At 45.4% G+C, this 21828-nt stretch overlaps 1 protein-coding gene across 2 annotated transcripts in view; it reads right to left on the bottom strand.

Annotated features, from left to right (window-relative positions):
- The window catches only part of CRHR2 (corticotropin releasing hormone receptor 2), a 245018-nt gene that overhangs the window by 60019 nt on the left and 163171 nt on the right, over positions 1–21828 (bottom strand). For both annotated transcript variants that reach the window (XM_090047826.1, XM_090047827.1), the window contains 3 exons: positions 18859–18976; positions 13343–13496; positions 11378–11438 (listed from right to left, as the gene is read on the bottom strand). In XM_090047826.1, the coding sequence (XP_089903952.1) occupies positions 11378–11438; positions 13343–13496; positions 18859–18976 (333 nt within the window). The remainder of the gene's footprint in view (positions 1–11377; positions 11439–13342; positions 13497–18858; positions 18977–21828) is intronic.

A 21828-nucleotide genomic window follows, 5' to 3' on the forward strand; every position in this document is an offset into this window, starting at 1 on the left:
TGTGCTCCCACATCATGACTTCGGCTGTTTCCACATTACTGTATAAATTACAAATTGACGCAACACAATGCAGAGCTGCACTGAAGATACCTGGCTTCCTGCCTCAGTAGGGACATCACGGTCCTCTTGAAAAAGAATAAATTGGTGTACCCACAGTGGTCCCTGAGGACTGGACGAGGGCCAACATTGTGTCTGTTTTCAAGAAGGGGAAGAGGGAGGACACGGGCAACTATAGGTCAATCAGCCTAACCTGCATCCCAGGGAAAATCCTGAAAAAGCTCGTTAAAAAATCTATGTGCGATACGCTCGTTGAGGGTAAGATTCTGAATGACAGCCAGCATGGCTTTGTCATGGGTAGGTCTTGTCTTACCAATAGCATCTCCTTTCATGACCAGGTTTCTCGCCACCTGGACATGGGAGAGAAGGTCAACATTATATACCTAGACTTCCAAAAGGTTTTTGATCTAGCATCCCACAATATCCTTGTCGAAAAATTGGAAGACTGTGGGCTTAACTGCTCAACAGTTCAGCGGGAGGAAAACTGGCTGCATGGTAGGACCCAGAGAGTTCTTGTGAACGGATCTGTGTTGTCCTGGCACAAAGTGGCCAGTGGTGTCCCTCAGAGGTCCGTGCTTGGACTGGTGCTTTTCAACATCTTCATCAATGATTTAGATGAGGGAGTGAAAAGCTCACTGGCCAAGTTTGCAGAGGACACCAAGTTATGGAGTAGTGTGGTCACGCCAGAAGATAGGTTGCAGATACAGGTGGAGTTGGCCAGACTGGAACCAGATGAAGTTTAACACTTCCAAATGCAAGGTGCTCCATCTGGGGGCAAGCAACCTTCAACATACATACAGGCTCGGTGGTGACAATTTGAATAGCCGAAAGGGACCTGGGGGTAGTGATCAACCATCGCATGAACTTGAGCCGGCAGTGCGATGCTGTGGCCAGCAGGGCAAACAACATGCTGGCGTGCATTAACCGTTGCATCTCATGTAAAGCTAAGGAAATGATACTCCCGCAGAGGTGAGACTGCAGCTGGAGTACTGCAGCCAGGTCTGGGCACTGCACGTCAACAAGGACGTGGGAAAACTTGAGAGGGTCCAGAGAAGAGCCACCTGTATGGTCAGGGACTTGCAAGACAAACCATATGAGGAAAGGCTGAGGGACCCGGGACTCTTCAGCCTATAGAAGAAAAGACTTGGTCGCAGCTTACCGCCGTATCAGGAGAGTACATCAAGAACTCAGTGAACAGCTCTTCACCAGGGCACCCCTGGGAAAGACCAGGAGCAATGGATATGAACTCCTGGAAGGCTGCTTCAAGATCAATTCGAGGAAAAACTCATTCAACATCAGGGTGTCCAGATTGTGCAATAAACTCCCTGCAGAGGTGGAGCTGTCACCTACCCTGGAAATCTTCAAAAGGAGACTGGACGGTCACCTTGCTTGGGGCCACTGTCTTTTCCTGCTTAGTGCAGGGGGACTGGACCTGATGATCTACAAGATCCCTTCCAGCCCCTAACCATCTATGAACCTGGCTCTGAAAGAGTTACCTCAGGTACCAAAAGAAGTACAGCCACATTACCACAAAGCTCCATCCAAGCTAATACACCCTGCTTTTCAGCAGGACTACCCGTAATTAGCCTGAAGAAACACTGAGCTGTCATAGCTGTATTGCATCCAGCACCTGAGCTAGCTCATTCAAAGCTGGATTCCATATTTCTCCATGACACTGCACTGTGCTATCCAGAGCACATTAATTTTGGCTCGAGTATTCAATACACTAAGAGGATATGGAGTCCTGAACCTCAAGCCACAAACTCTTCAGGAGTTTGGGTTACCTGCTTAGGTACCAAAGTTTCTGATCTAGGTGTGTTTTGGAGCTCAGTGATCTGGATTCTGCAGATTGCATCTGTGAGTTTTCTTCTTTTCTGTTTTCCAATGTGCGGCAATTTACTGATTGGGGCTCTCTGCGCCTGGCTGCGGCACACCACAGCAGTGGATTATTTAAGTCCGGAAGACATGTTTACTGCTGCCCAAGACATAAACCTGCATCCAGGAGCTTATGATGTTGATAACAGAGACAGACCCACATTAGGCCCCCATCATTATAGGGACTGTACAAACACATGGTGAATAACAGCCCCTGCCTCCAAGAGTTCAGTCTAGAAAATGAGACATAAAGAGGCAGATGAGAAACATAAGCTGGGCTGTGGAAAAACATAGATCAGGTAGGGTTATTGTAAGAATAGTAAAAAAAAGACCCCCTTCACTGCCCATCACTTGTGATGGACCTCCTGCATTCAGAAGCTTGTCTAACTGTATCCAAACTGTGTAGTTATTCCAATAAAATATATTTCCTGAAGGCAACCACACATTGAGAAGGGCATGCTCTTCATTGGAGAAACATTATGAAATGCAGCAAGGCTAGTAGGTCTCAAAAAATGGAAGTCAGCCTGTTATTTGATTACTGGCACTTTCTTTGCTTGGTATGCAAAATATCAGTCAGGTTGACCAAAGGAGATAGGGTTGACTCTTGTGCCAATTCGATAGACTCTTACAAAGCTATGTTCTGTTGTACGGACGCAAAGATCTGATAATGATTTGCAAGATATCTTCCAAAACGTGGGAAGGGAGAGCAGGGCTTGGCAGGAGCTGCATCCTACTTTGCTAATTATTATCCACTTCGACAGTCTCGAAGGGAAGAAAATTGATTTGTTGGGGACAATTGAGAAGACAAGTGTATGCAGAAGGAAGTGTCAGTTTTTATGGAGCTGACAGGACCTGGAAGATTTTGCAGAAACAGTTCAGGATAAACTGGATGAACTCTTAAAAGACTGCCTGTCACCTAGGGATCAAAGACCTTTTTAGCAACGTTTTTAGAAAAGGGTCATCTGGAAAGCTGCTTGTTCTGTCTAAGGATGGCTCTCAAGCTTGACTGAGGGATGAGACAGGACTTGAAGACCCAGGAGCAACCTGTGCAGAGTCTGTAGGGAACAGCTCCCAGTGGTAGTGCACGGCAGTGGGTTTGGAGGTCTTGGAGCTGTTGGCCAAGTGCTGTGAGAGAAGTGGGGGAAAGCACGGGGGGGGGTGTGGATTGGCTGCATGGCATGGGCTGAAGAGGGCAAACAAGCTGGGCTAAGCTGCATGCCACCAAAGATCAAATTTGAGTAATTCATGGGCCATATCCAGCCCACAGACTGTAGGTTGCCCACCCCTGGCTTACACTATGTAGAGCAATAGGATTGCAATAGTATTCAGCGATTTGGACTTCCTTACTTGACTGGCCTTAACTTTTACCTTTAACTCCAAACCAAGTGCTCAATCCTGAAATAAAACCCGCACAAAAAAATCAACAAAATGGTTTTTTTTAATGAACAAGGAAAAAAAATAAAAAACAAACAACACCCACATACAATCCACAGGGAAGCTATTATTTTGTTTGTTTTTTAATAATGTGCATCAGACTCATAACTTTCCTTCAGCCCCCCCCAATAGAAGAAAACCTCCCTCAGGGCTGAGACGGACAACAAAGGCATCTCTCATTAGGCTCAGAGATATGCAAACACTTGCACACTGTATAATATTAATTAATATCCCTCCTGCTCCCCTGATAAGCCTTCAGATAGCAAAAGCAATGTTGATTTTTCTGACTGTTAACAAGATTTTTTATTAATGTTTTTCTCCTTACCAACTGCCCATCAATGAAGCTTTATATAAGGAGCAATTCATCTCTTGCCTATTACTGCTTTTCTTTTCTGAACAGTGGCCAGATTCTCTTGCAGACCTGTGGCTGATCAAAGGCTCTCCCACAAGTAAAGTTATAAAGCCATCTAGTCACAGGGTTGGAAGGGTCCTCACCCCCTGCAAAGATCCAACCCCCAGGGTTGGATCTAGTTCACCCCCTGCAAAGATGCAGGATGTACTATTCCTAACCCACCTCAGGCAAAACACCCTGTAAAGAACATATTGGAGGCCTTGGCATAAGTGCCTCGATTTGTATATGAAGGTTGGAATGAACTTTGGGTAGGCTTGCCGGGCCAAATTGCAAGTTTTTGCTGATGTAATCAAGAAAGCACTGACTTAGGTGTTGGACTACAGTCACACAAACAAAGCAACTGAAACCTATTACCATAAGGAACAGCTCTCATTATTAATAGTTGAACCTAAGTGCGAACTTCTGAGGCCACCTAGTTAAACACTTGTTAAGTATCTGCCATAAATTCTTTACTTGACTGAGGATGGGGTCTTTACGATCAACCCCTTGCATTACCATATACCCAATCAGGTTGCAGATAGATGCATGTCATTAATAACTGTATATCTTTGGCTATCCCTCAATACAAGGATGATGTCCACCGGGGGGAGGAGGGGCGTTATTAGTGAGTTTTAAGATGGCTGAAGAGTCTATTCCATGCTTTGCAAGTTTTTCCACAGATATATGATAGGTGGTGCCTTGGGGAGGGGTGGGGGGCACAGCTGTCGGCCAGGATGTTGCACGCTTTCTTTCTCCTCTGCCATTTCTCAGTTTTCAGAGCAAGATGGTTCTCTACAAAGTGGGCTGTAGCTTGATGTACGGTGCAGACAGTATCTGTGATGAGCAAGTTATGATCTGCATATCTGCTGAAGAGGAAGATACCACTGGAACTGACTTCCTCCCACACCTCCTTTCCCAATGGTGCCACTTCAGAGTGTCCCTTAACTCTTGCATTGAAGTCAGCAAGGAGGGTGAGCTTGTCTTCCTTGGCAGTGGCAGTCAGGGCTGGGTCAAGAGCACAGTAAACTCTTCCTTGTTGACTTCTTCATCGTCAAGTGCGGGGGCATATGCACCGATGGCCATAGCATACTGCTTGTTGCTGAGCTTGAGGTAGGGAGTCATAAGGTGCTCGTTAATGCCCGCAGAGAGTTCTGAAAGCTGATTACCTGTCTTGTTCTTGATGGCCAAGTCAGCCCCATGAATGAGCCTCTCTTTATGTGGTTTTCCAAAAAAAAAAAAGTGTAGCCACCTCCTTCTTTCAGCAAAATCGATGTCGTATCTGGCAAGTTCTCTAGCTACTCTGGTGGTTCTTCTTTCAGGACCCTCACTTCACTGTTCAGGGAGCCCGTGAGAGCGTGGACCTGCCACGTGGTGAATGTCAGTACTTTATTTGGTTGGTTTCAGCCACAGGTAGAGTGATCCCACTGGATGCAGCAATCCAGCCAGCAGGGTTTGAGACAACCTATGTTTAGGGCACCTCTTCTAGCCCCTTCCCCGTTCAGGGTGAGCAGATGGGATCCTAAAGAGGACTGCTCAGTCACAGCCACAGCTTCCAAACTGTACTTCTTTCTGAGTAAGTGCAAAACGACCATAACACAACTGCGGAGATGTCTATGTGTAGATTTGTGACTAGGGAGTCTCAGAGTTCACTGTTCCTGCCTTCACCACCACGCATCCACTGTTGCAGGACTTGGTTTGTGGAAGATGTTAACATCCCCGGCAAAGGCCTGCATGTGTCCTCTTTTAATGTGGGGAAGCTGGTACACAAGTAGAAGCCACATGAACTTGAAAGGAAGGAGCCTTGAACCCAGTGGCAAGGATGTCCAAGTCAACTGGAGACCTCCGTGAAGCTGCAGCCCTCACCTGCAGAGAACCACTGGGTCCTCAAGTACGCCTGTTCTGCCGTTGGGGTCTTCAGGAGTTTGGACCATGCTTAGTCTGGGACCTTGCCTCAAACCTGTTTGCCAGGGGAGACCCTAGCAGGAATACAAGTCTCCAGATAATGTAGGGTCATTGGAACACACAAACCTCTTCACCATGACACAGTTGTGGTCCAAGGAGAGGAATAACTGTATATAGATGATTAACTGGGGGAAGTGGCTAATCATGGACCTAAGCTGTTGGAAGAACTCAACAAGAGCGCAAAGTTCCTGAGGAGTCCAGCCTACACCCATCCTCTCGGGTGTGAGAATGTTTTCGCATTTCCATTGCCTGATCTGAATGCTAGTTAAATGTATGTTTAGATTTCCAATAAAGCAACTCTCTTGAGAAGAGACAGGTATGCTCTCTCTTTATTCCAGGGCCTGTCCAACAAAGTAAGCTCCCTTTGTCCCAGTTTGAGGACAGACGGCTTCCTTTTTGCCCATCCAACCTCTTTTTGGAAACCTCCAAGGAAGGAGACTCCACAAGTCGATGGTGCTGGACTCGATGATCCTCCAGGGTCCCTTCCAGCCCAAATGTCTATGAAATCTATGAAAACTTCCCCAGCCAACTCTTTGCACTGTTCTGCTACACTTGCAGTTAGGAAGTTTTTCTTGGGATTTGAACTGAATCTGCCTTGCTATAGTTTAAATCCACTGCTTTCTGGAGAGGGGGATTACATTCTCCATCTTCCGGGCACACTTTCTAATAGCTGCCAACTACTCATGGCCGCCCTTTTTAATTTCCTTTTCTTCAAGCCAAACATACCTAGTTCCTTTAACTTTTCCTTATGCAGCTTGCATCAAAACCCCTCACCATTGTTGTCATTCTCTTCTGGACCCTCTCCAGTTTCCTTCTGCACGGCAGTACAGAGATCCACAGCTGAACTGAGCGGAGCTATCACTTCCTATGTCTTGTATACAGAAAACTCTTAATGCAATCTCCTGCATTTTTTTTTAAACCAATCCGCTATTGAGTTTATGGTCCACCATGAACCCAGATTCCTCCTGGCCATGCTGCTGCCTATCCAGTTTCAACCCTGATTCTGTATGGGTGCATTTGGGTTTCCTTCTGCAAGTACAGCCCCTTCCATTTGTCTTGCTTGGATTGCATTTCACCGCCAATGACAAACTGTCCACAGGAACAGTTCCCCATTCCTACCTGGTTATCCAAATACTTTTGGTGAACACCATTCATTACACATTCTACAGCACATGGGAAAAGTCCCATGGCTTTACTCTAAGGTCCAGGACAGAGGAGTGCCAAAGATATGGCCTTGGGGCTAGATCTGGCTCATGGAGCCCCATCATCTGGCCCTGATGCCAAGGGTGTAATACACAGCTCCACCCTCCCCTTTACCATGTCCCATGCCTCACAGATGGCATCCAAAAATTACTTCCAGCTTCTCTGGCCCCATTGATGGGCCACACTTGGCCTCTGGCCCAAACTTGGCTTCAGGGGTCCTTAGACTTGACTGGGCCACATGCCCCTCCACTGGGGCCTCAACTCTTTCCCCTCACACAGCCTACACATAGTCCTTCAGGACCCCTCAGACCTTGCTCTACATGGCCTCCGGCAGCCACCTTGCCCCCTCACTGGGGCCACTAATCTGCCCCCTCACTGGGGCTTCCGGGCCTTATGCCCCTTGGACCTTAAGTATCTGTCGATGTGCCTGGACCCCTAACTCAGCCTATGGCCCACTCAGGCCTGAGGAGTCTGTCGATGTGCCTGGACCCTGCCTCAGGCCCCATTCAATGCGCCTGGGGCCTGTGCTCTTCTGTCAAGGTATGCTCCCCTAGCCTTCCCCCTCCACAGGGTCACCTGCAAGGCAGTCCAGGCTGAGGTTTTCTGGAGAACCATACTCGCCTTTCACTAGGGAGGCACTGGTGGGGCATTTCCTGGAGACTACCCTGCCACAGGCAGTCCCACCACACCATCCAACCCCAGCAGGGTGCAGTTTCAGGTCATGCCCCAGGACCAGGAACCTCCTCCACGCCCACAGTTCCTGCCCTGACCTCTGCATGTCCTGTGAGCAGCAGTCCTCTGGCCAGATGTTCACCCTTCCACTCCCCAGTTGCAACTGCTGGCCCCGCTCCCTAGGCCTGGTCTTATACTCAGGCAGCCAAGCCCTCCTTCAATCAGGTGGCCTCCTGGTTGCCATGTGAACCCCTGACTGGCTCTGCTGTCACCTGCAGGTTGGTCTCCTGCCTGCTCATGCCCTTAAAGTGGCAGGCACACAAAGGTGCACTACCACAGCTTCACACAAGGCCAGTCCAGGACCTCCTCCTCCCCCAACATGTGGGATCCAGTGCTTATGGTGTCCACTCTGGCAGGAGAGCTGCCTACTGTTCCAGACTAGCTAGAGGATGTTCTGGATCTGGTGTCTGGTTCAGATCATCTGGGGTGGACACCTCAGCCCCAGACTGATTGGAGAAAGTCAGCACTGCTGATGCTGGATCCAGCCCTCAGGGCCAGCCCTACCAATCCTGTGCCACTCATCTGGCCCATAGGACCAGGTAAGTTTGATGCCCCTATGCTATATGATCACAAGAGTCAGCTGGTCTTGGAAGTGCTTGAACTTGGATTATTGGAATCAGGAATTAAACTCTGCTCCTTATAGTGGAACATATTTACATAGTGCAAAATTAAGGTACAACTTCTATATTGTTTGAGCACCTGGGAAGAATGCTGTAAGTGTCATGTACAGAACTGAGTCCATGCTCCCAAGGTGACTCATCCAGGAGTTAGGGGGAAGCAGCCTTTTGACTGAAAAAAATTATGCTTGGATCTGTCCTGCGGTTTTTCCATTTAGAATTTATCAGACAAACTGGGAAGAAGTGAGCAAGGCTAGTTAGATGTACTGCATGATTACACAGATATCATGCCTGAGAAAATGCATGAATATTTATGGAAATCAGAAGAGCACTAGCAAACAATTCTTCTCTAGCTTTTGTTTTAGTTCATTAAAGTGTGCTAAGTCCTTGCCTGCATATAGCAGGGATATGCACTCGCAGAACCTATTTCATTTAAGAGCTCTGCCTTATATTTAAGACAAAGGAAATGCAGAGTTTTGAGGGTCAGTGGTTGATGATTTTTTCTGGTCTTGCAGAATCTAAGGCAGCACCCTCAGCTACTCCTATAAAGTTAGAATCGAGGTAGAAGAATTGATTTGGTTAAAATTAAAATGAATCAGAACTCATTCCCACAAATCCAACTGAAGCAAACCCCCAAATGATTTGACTCTAGGAGTTTTAGATAAGCATCCACATTGTGGGTGATTTATTTGAACACAAAATTTTTAGCTTCTGATTTCAAGAAGGTTCATCACTCTTTGGGTAAGGACTCAATAAAAGGATAATGGCATAGGCTTGTGATAGCACACAAAATCTGTGGTGGTGAAAAAAATGCCCTTCAGTTAACTGATGTAGTAAATGCAAAGATAGGCCCAGTTCTCAACTGCTTGTCACCTAGACTCGTAAAAATTGCATGTGAAAACCTTTTAGCCTGGCCTTGCACTCTCCTTCCCCCTACATTGCCCCAATGAAAATGAAGACACTGGCTAAGCAGCAGCTCTGCAGAAAAGGTCCGGGGGGGGTGACAGTTGACAATTAGCTGAATATGAGCCAGCAGTGTGGCCTTGTTGCCAAGAAGGCTAATGGCATGCTGGGCTACATTGGTAGGAGTGTTGTCAGCAGGGCAAGGGAAGTAATTATTTCCCTCTATTCAGCACTGCTGAGGCCACATCTGGAGTCCTGTGTTCAGTTTTGGGCCCCCCATTACAGACAGGATGTGGACAAGTTGGAGAGAGTCCAGTCAAGGGCAATGAAAATGGTTCAGGGGCTGAAGGACATGACTTCTGAGCAGAGGCTGAGGGAACTGGGATTATTTAGTCTGCAGAAGGGAAGACTGAGAGGGGATTTAATAGCAGCCTTCAACTACCTGCAACGGGGTTGCAAAGAGGATGGAGCTGGACTCTTCTCAGTGGTGGCAGATGACAGAGAAAGGAACAATGGTTTCAAGTTGTAGGAAAGGAAGTTTAGGTTAGATATTAGGAAAAAACTTTCTCACTAGAAAGGCAGTAAAGCACTGGGACAGGTTACCCAGAGACGTTGTGGACTCTCCATCCTTGGAGGATTTTAAGACTCAGCTCTAAAAAGCCCCAGCCGGAATGATCTAGTTGGAGCTGGTCCTATTTTGAGCAGGAGGTTGGACTAGATGTGACCTTCTGAGGTCCCTTTCGACCCGCATTTTCTGTGATTCTATGATTGTATGATACTGAGCAATAAAGAATTAACCAGTGTGCGTGCGTGCATGGCAATTTATCATGCTAAATTAAATGCACATGTATTGTTCTGGCTTCTGCATAACCCAAAATCTAAGAAGAACAGAGACACTGGGAGCAAGTTGCACCTAGCCCCAAGCTGTCTCTGTGTAGAAGCAGGAACAAGTCTTTCGCATTAGTATTGATTAAAAAATAGGGATCCTATGTAAGGTTGGTGTGTCTCTGCAGACACACCAACCTTCATACACATTGCTCATTCTTTCTTGTATTCTGTTTTTGAAAGGGCAGAGTAGCCAGCTAGGGAATCAACTGACTATCAGCCAGCCTGGAGAACCATACCTAATGCTTAGTATTTTCTGCATGCATTTTTAGCCCCACTTGCATTTCTATTGGAGTACACTACCCTTTTCTACCTTAATGTGCACCATGCAAGCACTTGCAGGATCAGTGACATCACTTCATAAGATTTCATACTGCAAAGGCCTCACACTACCCATCTACCCTACTAGCATTCCCCATAGCTGTGAGTGCAGAGTTCAGTTGATAACATCAGCTCTGCAGGCATTGCCAAGGGGAGAGGGAAGGATAAGTTTATTTCTGTACTCTCTAATGGAGACCAAGACATTGAATTCATTGTGGGTACTGTTATTCTAATCTTACCTTTGCAACCATACAGATATATAGTATTTATCAGAATACAGGATGACCCTGAATGTAAGATGACCCCTGGCAGTAATTAGACTCTACAGATGGAAAATTTATGAATTTATAATAAATCTGCAGAAATAAAGACAGAGTAAAAAAAAAAAAAAATCTACCGAGCACAGATGTGAGGCTTTGGCCCAGGAGTTTTAGGTAAGCCTGTGAAATTCTGGGGTGCTTCCAGATGTGCGTGCACGTGTTTCCCCAGAGACAAGTAGAAGCAGCACATAGCTGTGCCATTGTTACTTGTCCCCAGGGAACGCCCCTGGTGAGGTAGGGGAGGCTGGAGCCAGCACGTGGGCTGGCCCCAGCATCCTTACTTGGGGTCCTGGGGGCCTCCGGGGCTCCAGCAGCAGTGATCCAGTGTGCAGAACCTGGCTGGCAGCTGGAGCTTGTCTGGCCAAGCTCCAGTTTTAGTGCTGCAAATCAGCAGCATGGCAAATGCCTGCATATGCAGTGGGTGCAGTTTGCAGCGCCACAGACAGGTCTGCACTACCGCACACTGCACGTTCACGCTCAGCTGGATGTGGCCCTGGGTTCTGTATTTTTGAATGCTGTACCGTTTCACTAAGGTGACCTAACCACACCACTTAGCTTTGATCTCCATAGCCTACATAACTCCTAGCTATTTTTATTTGACCTTGAGGGCACTGAATGTGCAGTCTGGTAATTTATATGAGTAGAACCCCCTAATTATGTTTGCTAACATCACTTACTGTTCATTTTCATAATACAGCTTGCCAATGGCCCACGCAATTATGATCGGGCAAGGAATACCTGCAAGAGAAATGCAAGAGTGAATCAAAGTCCTTATGCATGTGGAACCTTATTAGCATATGGTTGGGGGATCAGGAGCAATGCAGCACTCTGCCTTTGATTTGAGCTTTAGAGCTTGCACACTGCCTTTGCTAACTAGTTGCATGCAGAAGAAATAAAAACCTCAGCAAGGTTTTTAAAGAGCTTTTCTCAACTTTAGTGCAATCGCTCAGTAAAAGGCAGAGGAACATATGAAAATGACTGTTTAACAAATGGAATAGCTCTTTAAAAAATAAAAGCAATCCTGGCTAAATCCCAGACTACTTTGGTTGTTATCGTGTCCCCAGCTCTTGAGAGATCAATACTATAAAGGCAAGAGGGGGGATTTATTGTATGAGTTTCATTGCCAGGCTGCCGCATGTACATGGCTGTGGTGCACTTTATGGACTAGGTTCATCATTTGCAACGTTTTGATGGGAAACTAATCCTTCCCTAAGAAACTGCAATATGAGCGATTTTTCTCAAGGTTCAGCCATTCCTGAGATCAGTCGTCACTCCTTCTACCTCTGCAGAGTCTGATCTTTCCTAGCTGCATGTGCATACTCCATAAGCTTCGGCACACAGTGTGCTAGCCCTGTGGCTTTAAAATGCAACAAATAAGGGAGTCAAAAAGCTTATTACAGCCATTTCTTTGCTTTGTACGGCTATATCCACTCTACTTGGAATGCATTAAAGCCAATGCATTGATGCTCACTGGGAATTTAATCTCTTCCTGCAGTGCTGTAGCCTCTGCTTTCGACTCCTTTTGCTATAAGTCCAGGCTCAGTAGGCCAAATCCTCATCCTCATTAACTTTACTTTATACTAGTCCCTCAGCATCAAGTTGACCTGAAGGGCTGAGGGGCTGGCTGGTGGTAGATTCCCATCACATAGAGAGAAGACCAAAGGGATACAGTCAGTATAGGTGAGTCTCCCCCATTTATGCCCTGTGGAAAGAGGAATGCAACGGGAGCATCTTTGTGCTCCGGTGATTCCTGGCTTGCGGGGAAAACCATTTGAGGAGATAGTCACCACTGAAGCCTCTCTGACCTATATGGGGGAAAGATGGGGCAACCCGGACGCAGTGTCAACCAGTGCATTTGCCCCCATTCTCCCACACGTTACCTCCCATAAAAAAATGTCACTCAGCCCTGTTACCACACACCTGCCTTCGAGTGGATGGACAGGGAAGGACATGCCCACTCTGACCTACACGGCTCAAGCCAGGGTAGCCATGTATTGATACATTAGGAGAACCATAGGTGGCCAGTGCCTGGAAGCCAGCAGAGTGCTAATATTCCCCATTATCGCCTGTGCTATAGCCCACATGGGCGAGGTGGCACAGTCACATACCACTCTTCACTAAGGGCTGTGTCTTGGCAACACAATCTGCCCTTAAGTGACCACATAGGCAGGTGTAAAATTGGGTCAGCAGTTAAGCAGGCCTCTATTTTTTGCCAGCACAAACATGTTGAAATGTCTTCCCTTCTGTCAGATTGAATTGGTCTGTCTCAGGAGACTGCAAGGGCCACCGGTCAAGGACGGTGTCTCCTCTTCTACTTTGTGCAGTGCTGGAGGGTCGCAAATAGGCAACAGAGGTACCAGGCAGTACTGGTGAACCTACAGATCTGTATAACCTGAACTCCAGAGACAGTGGGCAATAAAACTCCAATGAGCTGCTCCGACTTGGAAATATGGGCACAGGGCAAGAATTATCATTACCATATATTTAAGTATTAAATATTCACTCTGCTGCTGTTCGATAATCAGGGTAGGACTTCAATGATAAAAGTATGGGCTCAGCAAGATTTTCTTTGGTCAGTTTAAGTTAGACCATTTCTCTAACACCGACAGTCACATAGTGGGTTTAAAGCACGTTACACTCACACCATCCTATGAAGAGAAAGACCCATTTCCTCAGTTTATCTGTGGAGTATGTCATCACTATTGCTGTGTGTAAATAGCAGCCTTCCACAAACATCCAGAAGAAGTTAGTCACCACAAAATAATTGTAGATCGTTGTAATACACCGGCACCAGGGCTGGAAAAGAAATACAAAAAAGCATTTTTAAAGCATGGATTGAGAATTTCCAGAGCTCTGCTTTTGGGTTTGCTCTGGATGCAGAGCAATCAGTGGTAAAAACCCTACACATTTCCATGAGCGCAGTTGTGTCAATGCTAAATGGACTGGGAAATCTCAATGCAAGTGTATAGAAGATGGTCATTCTCGACGGTCTGGGGTTCAGTGGCTGGGTGTGGGGCTCACAGGCCCGGGTTCAAAGGTAACATGGAAAGCTGAGTACAAGCTACACGCCGGGTGCATCTACATGAGACATTTACTGTAGAGTTGCCTAATTTAGCTGCACAGTAAAGTCTTAGTGTCTACATGTGTGGGAGGCCTTGTTAGACTGCAGTAAATTAATAAATGCCACCGCAAGTACCAACCTGCAGTGGCATTATTTAGTGCACCGCAACACATGCAGATGCTGACGGGGCTGGATGACACACGATGGTGCTTCAGTGTGGGGGCTGCCTGCCAGCTAGCCCCATGCTGGAGCACCATTGTACCCCATCTAGCCCCTTCACACCATGCTGAACCGGGCTGGAGCAGCCCTGGGCTGGCAGGCTGACCTCCTGGGTCCTCTGCCAGCTTGGGCTGCTTTGACCCGGCTCAACATGCTGCAGTCCCAGATGCATATGAAGATGCCGCCCCCAGGAGCAATACACTATGGCGGAGTTTATTCAGCACCTTAATATCACGTGCAGATGTGCCCACTGGGAAGCTAGAAGAGAAAAAACTAGACCTTTATGTCTAACAATGAAATAATTTCTGCTGAAGGCAGGGAACTCCACTAGCACTTAATGAAGGATTTAATTTCCTCCTTGTCATACCCTCCTGTTAGCTGCTTTTCCTGCTGTACCTCCGTTTCTGGCCTTTCAGTGTGTAAATCACATTGCTTTCTACATTCCCCCTGAATTCAGCTTCAACAAACAGTGGGAATTACTGACCATACCAAATGACTCTGGAAAAGTAGTTTCCCGCTAGAGGAACAGAAAATGTGTTCTATTCAAGGAGGCCAGGAGTCCATCCTTCAAGGACGTGATGCTTCACAGGAAAGCAGTCCTCTTCACAGTAATTTCTACAGTGCTACACGTACCAGGTCGGGGACATTTCTTCCTGACCCAGCCCACAATCAGTATATTCTCTGGAGCATAAAGATTTGATTATCTAGATCTTAGCAGACATCGTTACAGATGTTATCACTGGTCATATCCAGCACTTTAATTATCACAGCTAAAGCAGTTGACTCCTGATTGCTTAGCAAATGTCATCTGTGATTTCATTTTCACAAAGCACTGATGATGTCCATGCACACGACCGCCTGGCCAAGAGAGACATGATTAGAAGTAATCACGTGTTTTCCCACCAAAGATTTATTCAACACAAAATGAATGCTGGGGTGTCAAACTGTTTCTGGATCGACTCTGCCAGATAGGTTGAGTTTTAAAAAAATGGAGGGGGAAGAAAAGCAGAACTTTTCATTTTGTTCAAAATGTTTTGTAACAGAATTTAGCTTTATTGCTTTTTTTTTTACAGGGTATAAATCACCCCAGTTTCAGGCTGAACCAAAAGTTGAATTCCAACTGGAATAAGGTTGCTTCGTTGGTTGGTTTTTTCTTCCTGTTTCAGAGGAGTGCGGGGAAAGTTGAGTACATTTTGTTTTAGGTCAGCATTAAACAAACATTTTTTTCTGAAGTCTTGGTTCAACAACCAAACCAAAAAAAATCACTTATTGCACAGCTCTGCTGCAACTACCTACCTCATGGGCTTGCTTCAATTTTATTAATTTGGAATAGTAAACTCAATTAGCAGAGCTCATTAATTCCTACCATTCCACTTATTTACACTGAAAATACCTGACCCCTGGACAATAAGCTCCATCATGACTGAGGTATCGTTAGTGATTCAGTCTTTTGGTTTTACTAACATAAGCAATGTTAAAAAGCCTCATAAAAATGAACATTGATTATTTAGGGTTCTGCATCTAAATTATTTTAATTGCATACATCTCCACTGATCAATACATAGAGGGGGTAGACTATTAATTGGTGTAAAATTGGTGCAGCACCGTAGAATTCAGTGCAGTTACACTACTAGTGGTAGTAGTATCACAACTGATAATAATTATCCATATTATTATAATTAGATAATTAGTATTACTACTAATGATGATGAAGATAATACTAATACTAGTTGTCACCAGTAATCTCAAAGTCCTTCATTACAGAGGCAAATATCATTGTTCCAATATTAGAGATGGGAAAATGTATTTATAGAAAAATCTGACCTTCTGTTTATTATGTTCCTCTGTATTAACGGCCAGTTTTTTAGAAGCATTTAGGTACCCAACTATTATTGACTTTATAGAGATGAGGTACCCTAAATACCTATAAAACTCTGTCCCTAAGTTTTACAGTATAAACACCAGAGAAAATAAAGCTGTGCAAATCAGCAGAGATCATGCCTTTAAAACACTGCTCTGCTCTTTCTCTCAAAAAAAAAGGGCAGAAATTCAGGTGGACTGACCCACACATTTTCTATCTCAAACGCATTTGCTCTGAAAGACAACTTTTACAGAGTATCCAAAGGTATAGTTATCTCTTGTTTAAATATACATTGCTCCGCAGATTAATTTTTTTTTTTTTTTTTGCTAACTATTGATGGCTTTATTGTTTCTTTGCCCAGAGCAATGGTTTAAAGCACAGGCACAGAGACTGTCGTTTGAAAAGTTTCTGGAGAAATCTACATGTCCAGGTCACATTAAAATTAAAAAGTGTCCAAATCTCCTAGACAACACTGAAACCTATGGCATACAAGGCAAATCTTCAGTGGGTGAATGATCATGCAGGTATAATGATTTAAACTAACTGCTAACCTGATGCTTATCTGAGTAGCTTGTGTCATCTACATCATCACAGAGGCCCCTGGCAGACATTACACTTAAGGCATGATATACCAGCTAATATTCACCTGGCCACACTTTCAGGCAATTAAACAAAAAATTAACTACGACATTTTTCACCTAATATGCGTTATGATTTTGTGGCTGGTATCCATCATGCCTTAATCTGAATGCAGCCAGAGGCCAGCCGAACTGTGGGGCTCTGGGACCAGCTTCAGGGTAGTCCCAAGGCTAGGACCCACAATCATCTGATGGCTTGTCTTAGTCCCAGAACCGCATCAAAGCCTTGAACTGGCTCGAGTGCAGTGGTGGGGCTGAGACAGACAATCAGCTGATTCTCAGGCCCAGCCAAAGGAAATTCAACACTCCAGTGATGCCCCAGAAACAGTTCACCGGGGACCTGATTTTCCCCAGGGCAGGGGAAATCTGGGATAAAGTTCCTGAGCTCCGCATACACTGGCAAGTGATAATAGTGTGACTGGGATCCCAAAATCACATGTCCTGTCATGCTCATGTGGCACAGAAAGAGGCACCACAGTTGGGATCAGGGAAAAGAGTCCAATGCCCCATTAAGTGAATGCGTGCCAGGGTCCAGAGAGGGAGAACTGTGTGTGTGGAGAGCTGGATATTTCATGGGGTTTGTTGAGCAGGCACCGTTGTTTAGCTCTGTACCCCCAAGAGTAGCATTCACTTAACTATTATTTAATATTACATTGGATGGAAATGAGTGACAGCCATGATTTCCCTTTCCAAGAGAATTAATGAAGTGGCTTCTTTCTAAAGGCAAAATAAAGTCCAGCTATAATTTATAGTGCTGTTCTTTTGCGATTGTTCCCATATTATTGATGCTGCTAGTTATGCAGAGCTGAGATGATTTATGAAGGAGGTAATTAGGATACATGCATACAGCCTGATCCAGCATCTCTTACTCAGATTAGTGACTGAGTTAGAGAGCTGCTTGGGTGCATGGAGAGAGTAAACACTATGTGACTGCCATATATTGTGTATCTGTTGGGGGAAAGGCTTAGGGAAATAATATTCTTTAAGAATGGGATTTTCTAAGGTCACAAAGTCCTATGGAAATGCGACCTGTGCTCCTAATTCCTTTAGCCACTTCTTCAAATCCCACTTGATTTCAGAGGCAAATTCTCCTTCCCTTGCTCACACTGAATGACACCTGCCTTCACCAAGAGTCCCACTGATTCTAATGGATAAGTTACCTCTTGAACTAATCTACTGTGCAGTAAAGCATCACCATGTAACCATGTGCATAAGCTACTGTTTAATCTGCTGTGCAGTTAGCCAGTACTTGTAAATACAGGTACTAAACTAAACTAACTGCACAGTACATCATCTGTAGCAGGGCTTATGTAGATGCTAACCGGGAGCAAATTTGCTCCCAGTCATCCACACTAGCATGGGGCCCAGCCTTGGCACAGCTCAGCTAGAAGCTGGGAGCCAATCAGCATGGGGATCAGGTCCCTCTCTGCCTCCACATCCCAGTGCTGTGGGGCTCCTGGCTCCCCATGGGGACTGGGGAGTTCTTCCTTCCCTGCTCAGTCAAGGGCTGGGGGTACCTGTCCCACTGGTGAGGCAGGTGGTGGTGAGCCCCCCACTGGGTGGGGAATTTCCCCCCCACCCCTTGCTAGGGGCTTGCTGCCAGCTGCCCCACTGGCTGACTGGGGTAGGGGGAAGGGAAAGAGTGTGCCTGCCCTGATCCACCAATTAGCAGATCAGGAAAGGTGGCTGGGAAACAGCTGCAGGGGAGGGAACTCGGGGCTCAGAAACAGCTGCCACTGCCCACCCCCTGGAGCCCAGACCTGACCCAGGCATCCCCTGCCAACCTGGGGCTGGCATCTGGGGGAGTCTAGCACTCCCCCTGGCTGCCATATGGCAGAAGAGCTGGGTAGGCATTTCCCACCCTGAACTGCTCCTGTTGGAAGCAAATTTGCTCCCAATGGGAGCATGTGTAGATGTGCTCTCACAAAAAGCTTATTCTCAGTATTTTACTGCACACTAAGCTTTCTGTGCATTAATTGCATGTGTAGACACACTCAGTTCCGGCCATATTGCTCTGCTGAGTATGCTTAGCTGTAGGAATTGGCTTAATTTTACCATCCTACCCTGATGGGCTGGTTGGTTGTCCCATTTTGAGATTGCATTACATTCCCTTATACTATATTGCAGTAAAGTTGCAGAGTACTTGTGGTAACCAAGAATAAAAGGTGCGGTTTTTTTGGATACTGAATGTAAATGTCAGATTAGGAATATTCAACGAAGAGATGAATATTTATGTCATCAAGACATATTTGATTGTTCACCTAGTCTTTGTGAAACATTTTAAAATACTACCAAGGACACCTACTCATAAGTTTATAGAAATCATTTAACATCCTTCCATAATACTTAACCAGTATCCACAGTTTCCAAAGCACTTACTTCATTACTTTCATGTATGTTATGATCAATCATCTGAAGCAAGAACCACATCACATTCCTCAGGATGAATGTTGTTATCAAGTTCCAGTGGATAATGTTTCTCAGGCATCTGATGCTCCTAAAGGAGGAAGAAATAGCCCAGTCATTGCAAGAAATACAGATCTGAGGCAACAAACAGATGTCACACTGTCCTGGGAGAAACCATTTTATCCCAGGACAAAGTGCAATCATTCAGACATCCAGGCCCATTGCCCCAGGACAAACTCTGAAAAGGTTCATGGAATAAGAAATGCTAAGAGTTTGTCCCAAGACATTGTGAAGTACACCTGAATGGTTGTCCTGGGATTGTATCATTAAATAAATAGCAGAGAAGCAGCAGCGCATTCAACTGCTCACTAAACCCTGATTGGAAAGGTGATGTGTGTACATGCCAATCCTGGGACATTTCTGTTCTGGGGCCAAACATAAGCACACTTATCCCAGGAAAATGCAATATCTGTTTCTAGCCTTAGAATCAGAAAATCATAGAAATAAAGGGTTGGACAGGGTGTCCTTCAGTCCAACCCTGTGCTAGAGACATAATTATCCCTGCCTTAACCATCTCATCCAAGGGTCTGTCTGACCTGCTCTTAAAAAAATTGTAGGGGCTTTTACAACTTTTCTAGGTAATCCATGCCTGTGTTTCTATTTACAGTATTTTCCTTCGCTACATTGTGATGTTTCAGTAGCACAACAGATGAATACTACTCAGGAAAGTACAAAATACAAAGCCATTCGAATACCTGACCAATAGAAATAATGTTAAAAAAATAAAGAATGAATTAAACACAGCTCTTTCACTTGCAACACCCTTCATGGCCCATTCCCAAGTAATCTACCATCTCTTTGCACTATTGAGATGTTGACTCCCACTTCTATTTGCCAATAATACCAGCCTTCATTTTCTGCTTCTTATATTTTCATGCTTTCCTCCATGACCATATCTAGGAGCAATGACCTGTAAACATCAGCAAGCCATGGGCCTTGTTGCATGTCACATTTAAGACATGTTTTATTTAGATTGTAGTAAGCATTGCTACAAATTAGAAAGCTTTCGGAGCAGTTGCATGGCAATGCTTGCTATGATCTCCGCTCTCTGGACAGGGCTGGAACAGACAAACATCGTGATTGTTGGTCCCAGCTCCCGTGCCACACCATAGTTGTGAACCAGTTTCACTGTTACGGAGGGGACCAGGGCAACAAGCAAATATGTGCCAATCCCAGCCCCCTACCACAGAGGAGCTGGTTCAAGACTCCGCAGGGAAGGGCCTGGGACCCATAAACAGTTAATTGTTGCTCCAGCTCCCTTCACCATATTGGGGTCTCGAATCAGCTTCCCCGTTGTAAGGGCTGGGATTGACCTGAATTGGCTGCAAATGGGTTGTATTACGTCCACAGAGCAGTCTGCTATTAGCTCAACACATGCTATTTAATACCATCTGGATAAAGTCTGAAGTTTTCTATGACACAAGGCCATTTAGCTCATGTTTTGCTGCTTGAACACGCAGATGCTCCTATTTTAAAGTACAGTTAACACATCCTAAGTGTAACATGGGACAAGGCTCTAACTCACTGTCCTCCTTTACGTCCTTCCCTAGAACTATTTTGTCATCATACTTACCAAAATAGTTGGCAATGGTAACACAGCTGGAGTGCACCGACCATGGCCTACCTCGCTAACAAGATCATACATTGCATATTTTCTGTCTTCAAGTTGTCTGCCAGTATCCATCTACAGGTTGTCTGTCTTATCTAGTCAAGTCAGTCCCGAGGCCGCTGTGACCATTGGGGCACCTTAAATCCTGTGTATCATTGAAGATTCATCAAAGAGGCCTGGTGGCGCCCATCTCCTCTCCAGGTATGGATGGCCATTGGCTTACAGGGAGCTCATCCACCTTTTGACAGGTCTTGTTTTTAGTCCTGCTGGGTGTCCACACTCCCATCTCACCCAGGCTAATCCACACAGGGGCGTCTGTTTAGTCGCCGACAACCCAACTATGGAACAGGCTATACTGGTTTACATGGTACCAGACAGCAAACCAAGAGAGGCCTGGCTTGACAGGATGTCTGTCTTATACTCAGAGTGCCTGTATATTTTCTAGCACAATGGCCCACAGCTGGTATTTGTATTGTGGCAGCTCATAGAAATCCATAACATGAAAACAATCACCTCCAAAGAGCAAAATTTGTGTTTCTGTCTCCATGCTAAATGTCTCTTTCCAAAACCATGTAGCCATAAAATTGGAGAGCAACACAACTACAACCTTTCCAAGTGGTCCCTTGATGAAATCAAATTTAAGAAAATCAGAGGAGAGATTATTTATAATCCCAGTGAACCAAGTGACTATCTCATTACCTATTCTCATTTTTTTCCTCCTTTCTATCCTAGGAAACCATGTCCAATGCCATAAGAACTGAAGCAAAATAATGGACAAACAGCAGAGTTAGTTGCTATTATTGCAATAATATGTAAGGGCACCTAGATAGCTGCACTGGTTGGATGGGGCTGGGAGGCGAGTGTCCCTTCTGGAGGGAGCGTGGGCTCATGGAGACAGATATGAACACAGCAACAAATAATTTGTATGGCTAACTCCTGCCAAACAGTGGCTCTCCTATGCTTTATACTTAGACAGCTTTTTATAAGGGGGCTGTAATTATGCATCACGTTTTAGGAGGCAGGTCAACATAATTAACTCCCATTCTGCTAAAGATGAAATTGAGGCATAGGAAATGTTCAAGGTGATGTTATGGTGTTGCTGTAGCTGTGATGTCACAGTGAATATGCAAGAAGCAAGACTTGTTTGGTAATATCTTTTACTGAGGCCAACTGTATAATCTGTAGGCAGGCACTCAGGTACCACCACACCTGTTCTGAAGACAATACTTAAGACACCTGCCTCACCAAGCTAAAATTTTCCTTCACCCAGCAAG

Source organism: Crocodylus siamensis, chromosome 5, assembly GCF_052110815.1.
Source record: "Crocodylus siamensis isolate JL-2025a chromosome 5, ASM5211081v1, whole genome shotgun sequence".
NCBI classification, from domain to species: Eukaryota; Metazoa; Chordata; order Crocodylia; family Crocodylidae; genus Crocodylus; species Crocodylus siamensis.